The sequence below is a fragment of the Sorex araneus genome, chromosome 10 (assembly GCF_027595985.1).
Source record: "Sorex araneus isolate mSorAra2 chromosome 10, mSorAra2.pri, whole genome shotgun sequence".
Lineage (NCBI taxonomy): Eukaryota > Metazoa > Chordata > Mammalia > Eulipotyphla > Soricidae > Sorex > Sorex araneus.
Window position 1 is genome coordinate 51,367,551 of NC_073311.1, and position 20,810 is coordinate 51,388,360.

At 37.6% G+C, this 20,810-nt stretch overlaps 1 protein-coding gene across 1 annotated transcript; it reads right to left on the reverse strand.

Annotated features, from left to right (window-relative positions):
* Positions 1-5,167: 5,167 nt before the first annotated feature.
* Positions 5,168-16,409, reverse strand: KLRK1 (killer cell lectin like receptor K1). The gene is made up of 7 exons (XM_055118454.1): positions 16,370-16,409; positions 13,986-14,087; positions 8,390-8,482; positions 8,152-8,187; positions 7,365-7,516; positions 6,817-6,917; positions 5,168-5,346 (listed from the first exon to the last, which is right to left on the reverse strand). The coding sequence occupies exons 1-7, from the start codon at positions 16,407-16,409 to the stop codon at positions 5,229-5,231; spliced, it is 642 nt and encodes a 213-aa protein (XP_054974429.1). The 3' UTR covers positions 5,168-5,228.
* Between the last annotated feature and the right edge of the window lie 4,401 nt (positions 16,410-20,810).

A 20,810-nucleotide genomic window follows, 5' to 3' on the forward strand; every position in this document is an offset into this window, starting at 1 on the left:
ATCCCATTGATTGTCGAATTTCTCAAGTGGTCTCAGTAATATCTCCATTAGTCCTAGCCCTGAGATTTTAGAAGCCTCTCTTTATCTGTCCTTCCCAGTGATGCCGTATTGGAGGCGCTTTCAGGGTCAGGGGAAAGAGATCCATCATTGTTACTGGTTTTGGCATATGAATACACCATGGGGAGATTAGGAGGCTCTCCCAGGTGGGCAGGAAACTCTAGGTAGCTTGTCAGGTTCTCCCAGAGGGAGAACTAGGCTATAAGATCTGGAAGCTTGTTTATAAGTCTCTGGATGTTGGCTGTTGGTGGGATTACATGGTGCTGGGGGCAGTCCTTGGGTGTGACCGCCTAGCTACTGGAAAATGAGGAATCTAGGTAGAAGAGGGCCAGTCTCAATCTGAGCAGACTTGGAGGTCTCAGCCCCGGGTCCCAAACACCTGGGTTCCTCTGCCGGTACCTTTATGCGTGAGGCTCGCCCGAACATGAACGTGAAGTGTGAAGAAGATAAATTCAAGAGCTTTCAAAGTTCTCAGGGAGTTTGAGAATGGGTACCTCAGTATTGCCAAATTTGGAGGAAAGGCTTTCATCTACAGGGTGAAAACTGTCATTAGCATTACAGGAAATGTCTTTAGGCTGCTGTGAGGATGCTACCAGCAAGTTCAGAGTCAGGTATTTATCCCATCCATGACATCATGCTGTCTAACCACCACCTTTGTTTGTCCTCCTCACAAATGAGGTCAAACCCAGATTGAAATACCTTATCTATCTGTGCTGATCTTATCTTTCCCAGTAGCTTTATTGAATCCCAACTACTATCTCAAATCCCTTCTCTTAAAATTTCAACAACAGATCCATTTTCATATCAAATTCTAAACCCATTATCATTTTTTGTTTGTTTGGGGGCGACGTCCTGGAATGATCAAGGTCACTCCTGGCTCAACACTTAGGAATTACTCCTGGTGGTGCTCAGGGACCATGGGGATGCTGAAGACCTAACTCGGGTCTCCTGGCTGCAAAGCAAATGCCCTATCTGCTGTACTATTAACTCTGACCCAGACATTATCTTTAAAAGTAGTCCTTATCCGTTTGGGGCTGAAGTGATATTACTGTAAGGTGCTTGCTTTGCACATGTGTTTTTTGGGTTCAACCCCCACCACCACAATTGGTCCCCCAAGCCCCATCAAGAGTGATCCCTAAACAAAGAGCCAGGAGTAAGACCTGAGCACTGCTAGGTGTGGTCCAAACAAGTAAACAAACAAAAATTAAATTAAAGGTCTTACTTCCTATGGAACTTGTTGCTCAAGTTGGCAGATCTTCTGTCCCTTTCTCTGTGGCCTCCACGTAGCATTGGTGACCCTGTTTGCTGAGGCATTTTCCTCTCCTCCACATCTCTGGTCATCTCCTTTGTTCTACCTCAGGATCCTGGTTTTCTGTCCCTTCTACACAAGATGAGTTTATCTCTTACTGCAGAATTCATGGCCAAATAGATTCCTAGTTCTCCCCCAGCAGCAGCTGAACTTTCCCTCGATGAATTGAGGGTGAGTGGTGAAGCGTTTATCACTCCTCTCCCTGGGACAGTCTTTGGAGGGGGGGGCAGGATGTCTCCAGGTTTCCCCACTTCCTACTAACATTGACTAAAATTTGTAGACCCGTGGCCCAGAAAGTGGGTGTCTCCTGTCTTCTGAACATCCCCCGCGCCCCCTGTGCAGCCAGTGGAATTAATTTCACACTTTAAAAGAGCACAGGCCCTGACACTCACTTGTTTAAATTGATAACACAGTCTTGCCATGTTGCTTTTCTGAGTCTTGTTTTTCAAACTTGTTCCAGTTTTTGTTTCATGATCTATGAAATAAGGAGAGGCAGAGCCTACTTCTTGTGGTGGTTGTAAGAGTAAATGATAAACTTAAGTATGTGAAAAGCATCTCACAAATGAAGAGCTTAAAATGTCTTGTTACTTTGGGGCCGGAGCGATAGCACAGCGGGTAGGGCGTTTGCCTTGCACGCGGCCGACCCGGGTTCGATCCCCGGCATCCCATATGGTCCCCCAGGCACCGCCAGGAGTAGCTCCTGAGTGCAAAGCCAGGAGTAACCCCTGAGCATCGCTGGGTGTGACCCAAAAAGCAAAAAAAAAAAATGTCTTGTTACTTTATCCCTTTATCCCCTTCCTACTCCAGATATTAACATAAATTAATAATCAATATTATATGATGTAACATAAATATAATGTATCTAACTTAAAGATATTTAGGAATAATCTTAGGAATTATACTATAAAATTTTATGTATAAAAATCTAATATATTGCTAATAATATGCCCACTACTATCAATATGATTTTATTTGGGGAGTTGGAGGCTCCCAAGCAGCGTTTAAGAGAGTCAGGGGTCACTTCCTGTGATACTAGGAAACTGACTCAGTGAGTTCAGTGCTGGTGCTTAGAGAAAGGATGTTGTTCAGGCCCAGGGCGTTTGCAGGCCACTAGCGCCACACCAATGGTTCTAGGGTCTAGGTGATGCTGAACACTTGAATTTGGGTCCTTGAGGAATGCAAAGTATCAGCCTTAATCCTTGAGCTATCTCTCTGGCCCTTACCACGTGCTTTTCCATTACAAGTCCTTTGTTCAAATAAGGGCTTCAGTTATACCTAAAATTTGAATTGTTACAGTCTGATTTCCTAAAAGAATGTTCTTGTCTAAGTATTATACTGTATATCTTATGATACTGCTTCTGAATTAATATTTATTCCTCTGTTCCTCACTGATATATTTAAATATCGGTCTTTTGAAATAATCATACATACTTGCTAGCATGAGGATTCTGGGTGTTTGCTGAGGTGGAAGGGGTTGGGCCACACCTGGCTGTGTGCAGAGCTTCTTCCTGACTCTGCACTCAGGAATTACTCCTAGTGGAGCTTGGGGTACTCTATGCGATGCCAGAGATAGAACCTGGCTTGGCCACATGCAATATAAGCACCCTACCCACTGTACTATCTTTCAGGCCCCTAATATGAAAGTTCTGATCCTTACTTAGCAAACTAAATTTTTCCAGATAAGGATGAATGAGTTAATAGCAAAAAGAAATTCTTGGGTCGGAGCAATAGTAATAATAATTTTAATTGTGTGAAATGTTTATTTATGTTACATATATTAAGTACTGCAACTCATGTAAAATCCTTTAAATTTAAATAACATGTAATAATAAGTATAATGAACAACAATGTATTAGTAGCATAGGAAAAATACAAAGAAAATAAGAAATGTAAAGAAACATTATTGAGATATAAATATTAAATAACACGCCCTCTTTACTGTGACAGAAGACTTAGATAAAATGTTTTTAAGTTGGTCAGATTACCTAAGCAAATTTTGCAGTGAAAAGTTTCATACTCATGTTTATTTTGAGATATGATGCTAGTCTTAGTTGTTCTTATTAGAATCATGTTAGAGAAAGGAATGATCTGAGTAAGATAAAATTGCCTAATCCAATGAATCTCAAAGAAAAATTGCATTTTTATAAGATTAAAAATGATGGGGTAAATGTGGTTTTTAAACAGGAGATATTAAAATATTTTGCCACACAAAATGCAAAAGGCATGAAAATGAATAATCTTCATCAATGTAGGAAAATGGACAGAAGTTGCTAAATTTAAAGCACAGCATTTTCCTGCCATTGGTGACTGAGCTCTCTGCAGGAAAATCTCCTGCGGGCAGATGGGGGCACAATGTCCTTTGTGGAGCCTACAAAAACTTATACCTGCAATGCAAATAAATTAAGTTCTAGGAGGGAGAAAAAGGAAGTTATCAGATATGGCATGTATGTATATATATGTATCATGCATACATGATATATATGATACTTATGTATTGAAGTTTGAATCTTCAGATTTCCATCCTGCCTTTTTTGCTATTTCATATATGTTTTTATCTATTTTATATAAAATATGATGTGTGTGCCTTATAATGCTGTCAACCTACATTTCTATTCTCCTTATAAAACACACAAATGGAAATTTCACTTAGCATAAAATTCAGATGAGTAAGATATGCAAAACGCTTCATGAACTGCTCTGTTAATCTCTTCTCCAGTTTTCACCTCTCTCCTTCATCAGTCTGCTCCATTAAGCTGAGGTTCCCAAAGGTTCCAGACTTTTCCATCTCAGTACATTTGCATGTGTTATTTCATTTAAAAAAAAATTGTATCCGAACTATTAGCCCAGACGATGTTTAATCATTCTATAGATTTAAGTTCAGGTGAATTATTTTATAGACTTGTAAGTTCTTCCCAACTGAGTTACTGACTTTCTGTGCTCTATAGAAGTCAGATCTATAATCTTACTGCAAAGAATAATTCAATTTGTGCCAACATAGTTTTGACATGCTATGTGAAATTAGCACAGGGATTTTGAAATTTTGAATTTCAACTGTTAAGTTGATTCTTTAAGTGTTTTAAAAATTATGTTAACTCCTTTATAGCCTTCATTCATTATTCAGATTTAAAATTTTCAGGTTTGACAAGCTCTAGAGGGTTTAGTAATTAAAATTTACTATATATTTAATAAAATTTATTATTTTAAAATTTGATGATATTTTAAAAAATCATAATTTACTTTTAGTTAAATATATCCCTAGAAAAGAACATTATACTCTAATAAACCAATGTTACCTCAATTAAAAGTAAAATTAAAATATTCAAAGAAATAATACAGAGGGGAAGGTGTTTGTCTTGACACACAACCCACCCAGGTTTTCTCAGAAACAGGAGTGATCCCTAAGCTCAGAGTCAGGAGTTGGTCCTGAGTACATGGGCTGTTCATATCTTAGCAAAACAGACCAAAAATTAAATTTAAAAAGTCAATTCTACTATATTTTTAGTTTACTAAATTAAGAATTAGCATTATTTATTTTTTGTGTCATGTTAAAGGTAACATGATTACAACCATGTTAGTATGATATTTTATGATATACAAATTATGGTGTAGTGCATCATCATACCATCATCACTAAATTAAATAAAACACTGAATAAAATATAAGTAATTGATTTGACTTGATTTCCTTCAGGTTTATTTTTGATGGCATGTCATCTGTCACTGTCACTGTCATCCCGTTGCATAGAAGAGAAAAATTCAATGAATATCAATAGCATATTCTTCTGGAAGATTCTTTGTAGAAGACACCAGGAAATCTTCTTTATGTCTTTGAAGTATCTATGTAAGTATAATTCATACGTTCTTTACACAGTCCTCTTCATGCAAATGTATGTGTTTGGAGTTGAACAGTTTTCTGTGTAGCCTTTAAAATTTGATCCATAAACTGCACAGTTTCCACCCTGCATTTCAACAATTGATACTCTAAATTAGAGAGGAGGAAAAAAATTACACTTGTGAGTTATTCATTTAGAAAAACAATAGATGTATCGTATGTATTTTAATCTGGGTACTGATATATTATTTCAGGAAGTTTCTGGGGTTTGTCTTAATTAACACATATGCAAAATATAGCAAGCTCAAAGAAGTAAAAGCAAAAAATGCATTATATTATAAATGTGAACCATTACTTGTAAATGTCTCCACTGGGAAAGTATAAATGTTCTAGGTATTGTGTTTGATAATGGGATTATATTCACTAACATAGAGATTTCTGAGGTTTGATGTTGCAGTTCAGGTCTCTTTGCTTCATGGATGCTACCATTTCTCCTCAACTAGTAGGAGATCAGGTTCTCCTTGTCAGACACACAAGCCCCACCTGTGTCTAACACAAACCCTCCTCCTTAAGTCATGGCTCATTTGCCTCGGGGATAGGTTTGTTAGAGCCATAAAAGAGTTTATGGTGATGCAGAGTTGATCCAGTGAAATGCTCTTATTTAACAGTTTTTCACTGTTTGTCAATTTGGGGAAAGCAATGTCTATCACAACTTCCGGCTCTTTCTAATCTCTCTCACCCCCTTGGAGATTGGAATCTGGGAGTAGAGACCAAGCAATAAGCAACCAGAAAGAGAAAATTCCAGAGTGATACACTGGATGTGAAGAAGAGGGACCTGGGAGGAGAATCATTCTTGAGCTGAGGACTCCTTTCTTGTGCTGAAAGATTTGCTCCCTCTTACAGCTTGGTCCTGATACTAAATGCCTATCTTTTTCTGCTCACTGGATCCTAGATCCTGGATGGATAATTGCATCAATAAATATCCCATATTTATTGATTGATAGAGGCAGTTGCCTGGAAATCACTCACTACTTGCTCCTTACTCATGTAGCCTATTGTAGCTGATCCTTGTCAGGTCAACTTGACACACCAGAATAAAAGCCCCAATAGACACCAACAGAACCCACTAAATATCCTAGGAATTGCTAAACCTTCTCATACCACAAATGCTGCTGACAGCTGATTAAGTCTGAATTTTATACTGTAGGGACTGAGGAAATAACTAAAAGTGGTTGGAGGCACGCCTGAGGCACAGTTCTAACCCCAGTAGCAAGTACCTTCTACCCCAGAACTTCTTGGTGTGACTCAGTGACCTAGCACTACATGGAGGACAGAAGTTGTACCAGAAGGACAGAACTGAGGTTTTCTTTCTTTCCTTTTTATTTTTTGCATAACAGTGTTGAGCAAAAGTTTTAGGACACAGTAAACAACTGAGATGACCCGTTATTGTTGGCATAGTCTGCTCTTCTTTATAGCCTACCGATTTTACTTTTTAGTCACTTTTTTTGCTAACTCTTTTAGACAACTGTGTCACTGTGTGAAAGAAAATGTGATATTTGAGTTATAGGGAGGGACAGCTGAGAGATAAATCAGAGTAAACTTACAATACAAAGACTTACATGTCAGAGGAGAGAATGGAGCCATCTTCCCACTGCCAGGACTTATTTGTTAAAATCCGAAGCCCCATCCAATGATATGACTTCACCAACTTTAAAAAATCCTATTTGAAAGGCAGAAATAATGCCATTGCTCACAATTTTAATGAAGGGCCATACCCTTTTAACAGTTTCTTTTCACAGAAAATGCTATTTGTCCTCGAATATAATTCCCACTCAAACAACATGAACATAATATTTGTGATGTCTTTGATTTCTTACTCGGTATTTTTTTTGGGGGGGTGACAGGGAGGTACACCAAAAATTGCTCCAAGGCTTACTTCTGTCTCTGTACTCAGGGATCACCCCTGGTGGGCATAGGGGGAACCAGGTGGGTGCTGGGGAACAAACCAGGGTCAACTGCATGCAAAGCAAGCACCCTACGTGCTATATCACTCTGGCCTCTGTGCTATCTTATAAAGTGTCTTTTTTATGGTCAAGCTCATAATCCGGAAATTTGCCTCATGAATTCAAACAAAAGGTAGAAAGGAAAAACAAGACAAATACTCAACCTGCTCCTCTCTGTTATATATCTTCAGGAGGGTGGCATTATAACTCATACAAGAAGCTTGGCTTTGGTACCAGCTTTTGTTCTCGTCAAAAAACTGGTAGCAGTAATTTCTGTAACATAGCCAGTTTGGGGGACATGGACCACAGTAATTTCCTTGAAAGGGAGAATAGATTATTAATATACACATAATATATCACTGTATCAGTGTATCACTGTCATCCCGTTGTTCATCAATTTGCTCAAGCAGGTGCCAGTAATGTCTCCATTCATCCCTGTCACGTGCTAGTGTATCCTGATGGCATAGGGGGGCTCTTTCAGGGTTAGGGGAATGAGGACCATCATTGTTAGTTTTTGGCATATCGAGTCCAACACAGGTAGCTTGCCGGGCTCTGCCATGCACATAATTTGTACAATATATTATTATATATGAACATTATAGCAGGTTTTTTTCTAGATGGCTTAAATAACCTTATTTCAGTGCTAAAATTTTATACAATTGAACCCATATTATCATACCTAATAACTATGTCCTCAGAACCTCAACTTGTGAGACAAATTCTCTACTGCTGACCTACATATTAGACTCCCAATATCTTTGACTTTTTATAAGCATTCCTACATAGCAAAAGAATTTACATTATAAAAGCAAGAGTGAATTATAAACAGTATCTAATACTTTTCTTGCACACTTTTGTTATGCTAATGTCAACATTAATTTGGTTAATGCCCATATCCCTTTATATGTACATATGAAATATGTGTTTCAGTATGTTAGAAATCTTTCTTACCTTTCAAAGATATTGGAGCTCCTTGATTAAATAATGCTATTAAAATAATCATAAACATTAAAATATTTTGTGTTGTAATTTATATTTCAAGTAAAAATACTTAAAATTCTAAATTGAAAAAATAGACAGATACAACCAATATTGTTAGCTTATATTTCTGAGCACTTATATATTAATTTATGCATTAATATTGTTAAATAAACAATTTTGCTAGCTACTTTTTTGTGTGATTACTTACAATTTATGACCACGGCACTGCCTATTATTACCATTACAATGAAACGGATCCCCATAGCTACAGCAATGCATCTGGCAAGGAAAAATGGAGATGCTGTCGACAAAACAGAGAGAGAGAGAGAGTGAGTGAGAAGATGAAAAAGGCTCAGGTGTTTTTGTTTTGCTGTGTTGTAAGATAACATTGGGTTTGTCCTTTTAGCCTTGCTGCAGGGGACTTAGTTTACCTTAAAGCAATGTTCTTTTTGTATGGACACAGGAAGACAATTAATATTATGCTTTGTGACTTGGGAGCTGATTGACTCCAATAATATTTATTTCTGGGCATCTTCTTTCTCGACTCAGTTGCCCTTAGTTCCTAGCACCCCCAAAGCATGGTCCTGTTGAGGGACTGAATGGACCCAGGGCAAGCTGTGAGCTACCCTGGCATCAAAATGGGCCAGGTCAAAGCACCACAATACTCAACTATAAGTTGAGAACATGGTCATAGACAAATGCTGTCATGATCCAAAAGTAACAATGAGACTAGGACCCTGCTGGGGTTAGGAAGACTAACCTGGCCTGAGGACTGTGGTCTGGAATATATAGTGAATGTCCTCAGGAAGAACCAAACTTTAAGTTTGATATATCTCTTACTGTGCTCCTATAGAATGACATTGCTAGAAATATTAGACATAAATTTACTATAACTATTTAAGTGGATTACTAGCTGAGGAAAGAAGAAAGTGACACACCCTGGATGGTATGCTGCCCTTAAGTGGATCTCCTAGTAATCTGGAGCAATCTCCTTAGATGAGATTTTGTTAATCTCCTGGAGGAGTGGTCTTACCCCTCTTTTTTGATTTGTTAATGTTCAGCCCACCTTCCTGTCACCACCCTGTGTGATTGCTATATAAACTAAGACTGTAAGAGAAGTAGGAGAGAAGACACAGAAGCAGAGCACAAGGCGAAAGAGAATCAGGGAGTCATTGGAGCCAGAAGCAAGGGAAAGAAAGAGCCAGAAGCTGATAGAGTCAGAAGTGAGAGTGAGAGAGAAATAAGGGACAGAGTCAGAAGTGAGAGCGAGAAGAGCTCCAGAGAGAGAAGCAGAAGGGCTCCAGAGAGAGCGATCGGAAGAGACCAGAGGAGAGATGACAGAGACAGAGTCAGAGTTAGAGAAACAGACAGAAGAAAGCACAGCGGGACACACAGAAGCAGAGCACAAAGGAGGAGCCATCCCGATCAGGTCCATACACTGAGGCTCGAGAGCACCGAACACGAGCGGGGGGGTGGTGGGAGAGAGAGAGAGAGAGAGAGAGAGAGAGAGCAGCCCTGAGAGTCCTGGAACACCACACACACATCACCCCTTCCGTGCCCACGCATTTTTATATTTTTTACAGTTGCACCTGTTTCAGATCCCCAATTGCGGAGAGACCAAGTCCACACGCAGTAACTCAAAAGCAAAGGAATTTTACTCCTAGCCCGAGCTAGCGCTAGTCCAAGCTAGGGTCCAAGTCTCACCCAACACGGTGGAGTCTTGACAAGGACCCGGACTCCAAATCACAAGCAGTTTATATAGGGTTCAGAGCTAAGAAGCAATTTATATACTGGCTTATTTTTAGCATTGGCTCTATTACAGTGATGGTCAGCTATTAGGCAATGGTTAGCAACAGTTTCTAAGGAGGCTACAGTGACCCCTCATGACCGGCTAGATCCAACGGCCCAATTCCTTATCTTGGGAAATTGCTCAACTGAGAGTTTACCAGCAACTGAAAGTCCTGCTTTGGGGAAACAGAAACTGAGGCCTAGCAGAGTCTTAATGTTGGCTGCAGCTTGCCATGGCATCAGTTTCTACCTCACAGTTTGAAAAATAAAAATTATAGCATTTTTAGAGGTTACATCAGTGCATTTTCCTTAGTGGCTGTTCTCAGAATACCTAACATCACTACTTCGTGCGAAATGTAATAGTATTTCCTTATTCCTCTCTCCAAACTCTGTAGTAACCCTCTAGAATAAATGATGGTTAAAGCTTTCAAGTATCATGTGAAAATATACAAACTTGGGCAGTCCATGACAACTCTTACTCAAAAATATTAAAGAAGCTATACAAAATATTTTGTGAATGTTTTAACTTAAAATATATATGTTAGTGAGTATTCCATAATGTCTTTTCAAGTTATCAACTTTATTCATTCACTGTTTGCATTTTTATTAGTGCATAAACAAGTCTTATTGTTGACAAATATTGGTGAATTTTTCTACTGCAATTTAATTTTTTTCCTTTAGGAATACTGTGGACACTATTTTATATACAACTGTCATATTTTAGTGTATCTCTCTAGGAGAAATTCCCAAAAGTAAATTGCTGGCTCAAAGTGTTTTTGTGCATTAAGATTCTGCAATTACTAAAAATTTCTGTCAAAATAGTCTATAGTGATGATCGAAGTGTTTATAATGACTTTAAGCACCCTAGTGCTCATACTTTCCTTCACTAAATATTATTCACATTTAGAAATGCGTAAATCCAAGGACCGGAAATTAGTTCAAAGGTCCACGTACCCTGCAGATCTGAAGCCCGCCCAGCATCTATAGGTAGAGTTCTGGTGAATTGCAACTACTGATGGGTTGTGGCCCAGGAGCTCATGAGCACCATGTGGTGTGTCTGATGGTGTCCAATACTACTGGACCTGCATTTCAATCCAGATGAGACTCTTGCCTGTCCCAGGTGAGGTTACCATCCTGGATGATATTCCAGGACCATTTTGGAACCAGAAGCAGATTTCCTTGCCAAGTTCACCCCCGTTTCTACCTTGAACAGCTTCAGTGGTCAGGCAGCACCAATACTCCTCACAGCTCACACTGCACATACTGCTATCTCTTGGCACTAGGTGAGGACTTACAGGGTAGGAAGAGAAACACCCTACCTTAGAGAGCTCTCACAAGAGAAAAGCTATGAAAATCTGCCCTCAGAACACAGCAATCACAGTGGGGAAGTCACGAAGAAACCCACCAAGCTCTGTGACTGAAGATAGTAGCACATAAGGCTCTACCAGTACAAATTATCTCTATAACTTCTGAAATGATAACTATTAAAACATCATAATAGGATGAGGATGTTTAATGACACCAAAGAAACAATAATACAGGTAGTACATAAAGAGTAAAAAATATGAGAATGGAAAAGAGAAAACTACAATTAGAATGGACTGAACTGAAGAGTGTGATGGATGAAATAAATATCTCAACGTATGAACTCAGCAGCAGAGCAACAGCAGTTGAAGAAAAATAAAACAGTGAGCTCTAAGACGAGATCAAGCAGACTTCTAGAAAACAACAGAATATTAAATAAGGTCTGGAAATTAATAAACGGAACACCAGATAACTATGGGATGAGCTTGTAGCATATAAGAATCACTGGAGTCCCTGAGGAACAAGAAGGAAAACTTGACAAAGAAACACACTATTTAAAGAAAATATAGATAAGAATTTCCCAGGAATACATACACCTGATTCAAGAAATCTGAAAGGTCTGAGTAAAAATAGATGCAAACAGAAATATTCCAAGACACATTATAATCAGAATGACTAGAATCAAAGGCAGAGACAGAATATTGAATCACAGAAGGAACTTACATACAAATGAAAGGTCATAAGATTCAAAGATCTATCAAATGAAACTATGAGCCAGAAAATAATAGAGGGATACAGTAAAACAAATGAAAACAGTTAATGAACTGAAAAACCTCACCAAGGATACTCTGTCCAACTAGATTATTATTCATATTTGAAGGATAAATACAAAGATTGAAGGACAAAATCTTGAAACTGATTTTGCAAGAAACATTAAAGGAGCTTCTTTAAAAGACAAGACAAACCACAAACACACAGAACTTCCACAAATGAGAGCAATAAATTACTTCATCTTCATAATTTCATTCAGCTAGCAGACACGAAAGAAGTGATTGACAACAACACAATAGTAGCTAGAGACTACCATTTACATTTTAATATTTGTTAGTATAGTCTTACACCTAGGGGTGTGCAGGGCTTACTCCTGAGTGCACATTCAGGGATCACTCCTGAAGATGTTTAATGACCATATTTGGTATCAGAGATCAAATCTTGGTTAGCCATATGCAAAGCTAGTGCCCTTCCTCCTATACACTGCTCTGGTCTAGTAATAAGAAACTTTAACACTCCTCTGGTATATTAATTACATATTCATACTGGTGAATAGATAAAGTTGGCAAAAATTGGTGAGAAAACTCTGAACTTGCAGGAAGTACTTGAAGAGATGAGCCTAAAAGAAAAATATATAGTGTTCTTCATGCCCCAAAAGTTAAGTATACATTATTCTCCAGTGCACCTGGGTGATTTTCCAAGACAGATCACCTGCTAGATCATAAGACACATCTCCATAAAATAAATAAGATAGAAATATCAACTATCCTTTTAGAGCAAAATACTTTGAAAATGCAAATCACAAACAGAAGCGAGTAAAACTTCAAACACTTAGAAATTAAACAAAAACAAATTTAAAAATGTTTTGTCATGAATTAAAAACCTCTGAATTAAGTAAAAGAGTCTCTAAGAAACAAAGTTACACAGTAAGAACCAGAGAGACACTATAAGGTTTAAGACACTTGGCTTGAAGGTAGGCAGCCCTAGTTAAATCTCTGACACTACTCTTTTTAACCTCTTGTGCATTTCCCAGAGTGATCCTTGAGCACAGAGCTAGGTGTAAGAACTGAGCAAAGCCTTTAGTATGGCCTCTAAAATGAAACAGAACCTACATAACATTAACCATTAAAAAAATTCTTTTCATCTTCAACTATAATGAAAATTCCAGCATCGGGGCCGGAGCGATAGTACAGTGGGTAGGGTGTTTGCCTTGCACTCGGCCAACCCGGGTTCGATCCCCAGCATCCCATATGGTCCCCCAAGCACCACCAGGAGTAATTCCTGAGTGCAAACCCAGGAGTAACCCCTGAGCATCGCTGGGTGTGACCCAAAAAAAGCAAAAAAAAAAAAATTTCAGCATCAAGGACAGAGTGATAGTCCAGAAGTCAAAGCAATTGCCTTTTATGTGGCTAACCCTGATTTGATCACCAGCATGGCATATTGTATCCCAAGCACTGCGGTGAGCGAGCCCTAGCTGAGTAGACAGGAATATTCCCTCAGAGCTGCAAGGTATGGCCCATGAAACAAAATACAGCACTAGCATTTCAATAAACATACTGTTATATTTTGCATGCATATATGACTAAGGATAAGAACATATTTCAGGGAAGGAAAGTTTCTGGATTGCATTGGAAGGTAACTCTCAAGATCGTTCGTGTCTCTTGTCTCTTCTCCTCCCGTTTCTATTTTATCCTCCTGAAAGAAAGCTTGTTGTTTACTGATCCTCTAGAAATTGCTACCATGATTATCCTCATTTTCATAATTACATTTTTAGAATTGGAAGCACTGCTAAACACAGCAGCTTGTTAATTATATTGTGTTATAATATTATATTGGAGCTAATCTTTTTTTCTTTCTTCATGAAAAGTGGATGCAAAATATACAGTAAAGAAATGCTTTGATGTGCAAGATCACAGTTCCCAGTTGGATATGAAACTTACAGTTTGGGCCACATTGATCTGTCACTGGTGTAGGAGTTCTCTGCTGTCTTCGAGAAGCGTGCCTTACCAGGTTCAAGTTATCGTCCTTGGCTTCACTAATGTCTAGAAATAATTGAGACCACTGTAAGTGATGTTTTTTCTAATACATAGATCATAAATCTTATAAACAATATCACTGTTACTGTCACTGTCATCCTGTTGCTCATCTATTTGCTCGAGTGGGCACCAGTAACAGCTCCATTGTGAGACTTGTTGTTACTGTTTTTGGCATACTTAATATGTCATGGGTAGCTTGCCAGGCTCTGCTGTGCAGACGGGATACTCTTGGTAGCTTGTTGGGCTCTCCGAGAGACGCAGAGGAATCGAACCCGGGTCAGCCGGGTGTAAGACAAACGCCCTACCTGCTGTGCTATAGCTCCAGCCAATAAACAATATGCCATATGTACATACCATTTTAAAAATCTAAAATTAAATTATTTTTTTATAACTACTGAGAGTTTCCTGCCCACATGGGAGAGCCTGGCAAGCTCCCCATGGTGTATTCATATGCCAAAAACAGTAACAATGATGGGTCGCATTCCCTTGGCCCTGAAAGAGCCTCCAATATGGCACCATTGGGAAGGACGAGTAAAGAAAGGCTGCTAAAATCTCAGGGCTAGGACAAATGGAGATGTTACTGGGCCTACTTGAGCAAATTAATAATCAATGGGATAACAGTGACAGTGATATTACTTTATTAATATAATATTCAAACTTTATAATATAATTAAGTTTATGTTATTCACTGTCATCTCGTTGCTCATTGATTTGCTCAAGTGGGCACCAGTAACGTCTCTGCTCTGAGACTTGTTACTTCTTTCCTTTTTTGGCATATTGAATACGCCACAGGTAGTTTGCCAGGCTCTGCAGTGCGGGCGAGATACTCTCGGTAGCTTGCGGGGCTCTCTGAGAAAGGTGGAGGAACCGAACCTGGGTTGGCCACGTGCAAGGCAAACGCCCTGCCCGCTGTGATATCGCACCAGCCCTTTATGTTATTAATATGTTAAATTTAATACATGTTAAAATATATGTAGCAAGGGACTGGAGAGATAGCACAGTGGATAGGCGTTTGCCTTGCACGCGGCCAACCCGGGTTCAAATCCCAGCATCCCATATGGTCCCCTGAGCACAGCCAGGGGTAATTCCTGAGTGCAAAGCCAGTAGTAACCCCTGTGAATCGGCCAGGTGTGACCCAAAAAGCAAAAAAAACAAAAACAAAAAAATAAAATATATGTAGCAAAATACTATGCTCTATTTAAGAATATTCATTTTAAATTATAATAAAATATAATACTAAAGTATAAGCACTAATAAACAGAGATTAGGGATCTAGACATGCATTCAACTATAGGGACACTTTTAAAGTTAGCTTCCCATATAGCAAGATAAAATAGTAGGAGGGTCACTGTCACTGTCATCCCGTTGCTCATCAATTTGCTCAAGCGGGCACCAGTAACGTCTCCACTGTGAGACTTGTTGTTACTGTTTTTGGCATATCGAATACGCCATGGGTAGCTTGCCAGGCTGTGCCATGCAGGCGAAATACTCTCAGTAGCTTGCCAGGCTCTCCTAGATTTGCGGAGGAATTGAACCCGGGTCAGCCGTGTGCAAGGCGAATGCCCTACCCGCTGCGGTATTGCTCCAGCCCCAAATGGGTATTAAAAAATTAAAATAAAACAGTATGTGTTTGGCATCAATTATTTCAATCACAGAGTAAACACAGCATATAGTAGTGTATCTCATTTTCTTTATATAATATAAAGTTAAATGATATAACCCGAAACTTTAGGAGGAAGACAAGTAAAGTATCTGTAAAAAAATAAAAATTATTGCAATAGTATTGGCTAAACATACTATAAATGTAATGTGTATGTATTTTATAAGTAAAATTCTAATGACCTTTTATAACTACACTGGAATTAAAACATTATTTGCATTGTACATATGTAAACAACAAATAGTTCAACATATAAAAGAGTGGCTGTCTGTCCCTATTCTAGGCTGCCTCAGTTTGTGAAGCTTTAGGTGTTTAATTTTGGAAAGGGAGCAATAACTGTCAATATTTTAAAGATTTGGATGTAAAAGAAATGAACATAATATAAAATAAACACACAGGAAAGATAATCAAATCATCTTCACATCTCAACATATGAGTATGCTTCACTTATCGCTACCAAAGTTCTAGTATCCCTGACATTTGTATTCTAAACCAATAGTAAATCAGTGAAATTCTATATACAAGATGGTATCAGAGTAAATTGCCATATATGCTTATATCAAATTCTGAATATCTTAAAGCTAAATCTTAATCAAAATGCATAGTTATTTGGCAAATACATACATACCTGTATTGTGATGAGCCCACCTTTCTCGCACCAACCCCATGGAGTAACTATGGCTGTAAATCTACTCCAGCAGTTAATTCAAAATCTTCATGTACAAAAAGAAAGCTGCAAAAGAATTGAATTGGTTGTTCTAAATAATAGCCAGCAGTGCTCAGGGCTAACTCCTGGCTCTGTGTTCAGGGATGACGACTGGGAAACCACATGGGATTCTGAAAATCCAACCTGGGTCAACCACATGCAAGGCAAACACCCTTCCCACTGTACTATCTCTTTGACCCCATAGATTTTTATTGGAAAAATAATAATTCTGAAAACTTTTCTCCATGCTTTTATAAAAAGTGAAAAAAAGAATTAGAATTCATTTAAACTCATATAAATTTAAACGATATGTTTTTCATGGTTATAAAAGATAAGTATAAAAAGTTAAAAATATAATGCTACCATTATTAACAATGTCAAGGTACTTAAAAATATTTGCCTGATGTCTTATTTTGGTTTATAGTTGTTTGATTTTATTTGGTAATAATGCTTTCATTGAAAGGTAAATTCAGGTATGATAGATGCATTTTTATTTAATGTTTCTTTTTTTGTTTCATTTTAGTTCAATTTCTTACTATATTATCATCTTCACTTAAAATTTTTCATTACCATAATGATTAAAATATCTCATATTTATATACATAGCACCATCTCAGTGCTAATCAAGCTCTTAAGAAAAAATAATTTTAACAAGTATTATCTAATACTCAGAGTCAGAAAAATTAAAGTTGCATTGCATTTGTTGTGGGGGTTGAAGACTTATACATCATTTGTTTCTAGATTGAAAGCAAAATTGTATACCAGAGACATTAATAAGCATCTTGCACCTGAGCAGAAAATATTTAAGTGCAAGTATTTGAACTGAAATTTAATTCACAAAACCAAATATAAAAATTCATACTTTTATTTTTGTTCAGAAAAAACACCTTATATCAGCATTATATCTTGTAATTCTTTAATAAATATATTCTAGATTCTAATTACCTATTAGAAAAAATATTAAAAATAATAACTTTTCTTGCCCTTAAAAATTCCATACAAACACTTAAAAATAATAATTAGTGTTGCTCTATAGTGAAAAATACTTTAAAAATTATTTTTGAAGTTGAAACCACAAAGTTCCTCATTTCTTGAACATTTCTTTGAAATACACACACATACCACACAACTCACACACATACAGATAAACAAAGACACACACCTGAAAAGAAAGCAGGTCCTGGTTCTTGTGCAATTCTATATTAAGTGGACAATTTAGATATGTCTTGAGCTCTTAATTAGAATTGAAACTAGATATGTCTATTTTAATTTTGATTTCCAGGATAGATATGATCACTACTGTTCTGATCTCACTTTCCTGTTGAAACCACAACACCTCCGCTTTACATCTGCACAGAACATGTCATTAATGAAGCAAATATTAAGCATTAAAATAATTTCATTTATTTTAAAATTTACTTTATTTTAAAATTTAATGTAGACAGAAATCACAACGCAGATGATATGATTCTAGAGTTAAAAATGATTAGATAACAAAGCTCCAATGTTAAAATCAATAGGTAGAAAAATTAAATATTTTTAAGATGAAATTTTTTTAAGATCTCATCACAGGTTGTAAAGTTCTTGTCTTAAGAATTTTCTAAACTGTTGCTAGTTGAGCCTTTGGTGCTATTGTTTTGTTTTGTTTTGTTTAGCTGTCTTTTATCTTTGTTACTTTCCCATCTATTTTTTTTCTTTTTTAAAATTTTTTATTCGTGAATCACCATGAGGTACAGTGACAAACTTAGGAACTTTTGTGTTTGCATTTTCAGTCATATAGTGATCATTTACCCATCCCTCCACCAGTGCCCATTCACCTCCACCAATGATCCCAGTATCCCTCCCACCTCCGCCACCTCATCCCCCACCTCCCCACCCTGCCTCTATGGCAGGGCATTCCCTTTTGTTCTCTCTCCTTTTGGGTGTTGTAGTTTGCAATAGAGATATTGAGTGGCCTTCATGTTTGGTCTATAATCTACTTTCAGTTCGCATCTTCCAACCCAAATGGGTCCTCCCAACATCCTCTACTTGGTGTTCCCTTCTCTATCTCAGCTGCCTTTTCCCCCAGCATGTGAGGCCAGTTTCCATGCTGTGGGGCAGACCTCCTGGTCCTTAACTCTACTACTCTTGGGTGTTAGTCTCCCATTCTGTTGTTTTATATTCCACAGATGAATGCCATCTTTCTATGTCTGTCTCTCTCTTTCTGACTCATTTCACTTAACATGATACTTTCTATGTTGATCCACTAATATGGAAATTTTATGACTTCATCTTTTCTAACCTCTAGCCTCGCAGTATTCCATTGTGTAGATGTACCAAAGTTTCTTTAACCAGTCATCTGGTTTTGGGCACTCAGGTATTTTCCAGATTTTCGCTATTATAAACAGTGCTGCAATGAACATACAAATGCAGATGTCATGTCACCTTTTTGCCTCTCCATGATATATTCCCAGAAGTGGTATTGCTGCGTCAAATGGAAGTTCAATTTCTCATTTTTTGAGAAGCATCCATACTGTTTTCCCAAAGAGCTGAACCAGTCGGCAGTCCCACCAGCAGTGAAGGAGAGTCCCTTTCTCCCCACATCCGCCCCAACATCAGTTGCTTTCATTCTTTTGGACTCGGGCCAGTCTCTGGTGTGAAATGATATCGCATCTAATTTGGAGTGCTTCTACTGTGGTTTCTGTATTGAGGAGTTAGGAGGTGTTGGCACTCCAGAGACTTTAGGACCTATGGTCTGGGCACCTGGATACCTGAAATTATTTGCAGTTCAGCATCTTTGCAAAGAATATTAGTGAAGTGGAGTGGAGCCATTGGTGTGGCTGCAGTGGTCGGGTGTGGATAGGCTACTTGAGCTGTGAGGTAGGGCCAGTACTTGGCCTGTCCACCTCCCAAAGATGCCCCAGAGTTTTCAGCACAAGGGGAACAGGGATGTCCATAAATTCTAGCTGCGTGGCTTGCATCTTGTGGGAGACTTAATCAGGAGTTAGTAGAGCATTTGGTGCGGTCAGTCGACAGTACTGTGACTGTCTAAAATCATTTTAAAGTGAAAAATAGAAAACTTGGGTATTGAATTTCCCAGAGCTCAAAATCATTTTATTGAAGAAACACTGATTCAAGTCTTTATATATTTTTGACATATATAATGACATGCTCAGTACCAAGAATATAGTTATATATTTTGTTTAATTTGTTGACTTTTTAAAAAATGTTTATATACTTACCCTGAAGTAAAATCACACAGTATTTGTCTTTATCCATCTGAATAGTTTCATCGACATAATTCCTTCAGGTCCTTCCACATTGCCCAAATAGCATTATTTTGTTCTATTTAAATTCTCCAGCACTATCCATTGAATTAATCAGAATGAAAACAGTAGGAGGAAATGGCTGAAGAAACCAATATTCACATTAATTCTAATTGAACATGTGCTCATGAAAACCAAGTTTCAAATATCAAATTCACACTGTTCAAACAATGATAAAATTCATTAAGGAATAATTTTTAGCTAGTAGAAAAATCAATCAGTGCAATCTGTCCCAAATATTTTTGCAAGAAAGCAATAATAAACTTTCATTTATTATTATTATTATTATTATTATACCTTACATAAAATATTCTAAATAGTAGAGAGAAGAAGAAATAATTGTGAAAATTAGAATCACCTTGATGTCCAACTTGGATGGTATGTTATGAAATGGAAAGAGAATGTCAATTGTTTGTGAAAACTGTTTCAATATTTAAAACAGTAGCAAAACAAGATCAAAAGTGTATACAGCTAGTGTAGATGCCAAACCGAATTTATTTTTATATTGTATTAATAATTTCTCATGGGAAAATGTTAAATTTGTTGCAAAACAACAAACTTAAAAATGTTTGCATTATGATTAAAAACTTAAAAAATTACATTTAGATGAACTTTTACTGTAATTTAAAACCTTTAAAGATGAATATAATCTTCATTAAGCATTAAGATTATTATTAAATCAAATTAAAGATCAATCTTGAAGTTAATAAATGTTCATATAAATCTTAATAACAAGCTAAACTTCAGCTAAATTCAACCTTAGTTAAAATGTTAGCAGTCAGAACTTTTTTTTTTAACTGAATCACTGTGAGATACACAGTTGCAAAGTTGTTTGTGATTGGGTTTCATGGGTTTCAGTCATACAATGTTCCAGTGCACATTTCACATCACTGATGTTCCCAGTTTCCCTCCCATTCCTCACCACCCACCACAGCCTACCTGCCTCTCTCTCTGGCACTTTTCTTCTCTCTCTCTCTCTCTCTCTCTCTCTCTCTCTCTCTCCCTCTCTCCCCCACCCTCACTTTTTCTCTCTCCTTTTGGCATTGTTTTGCCCTACA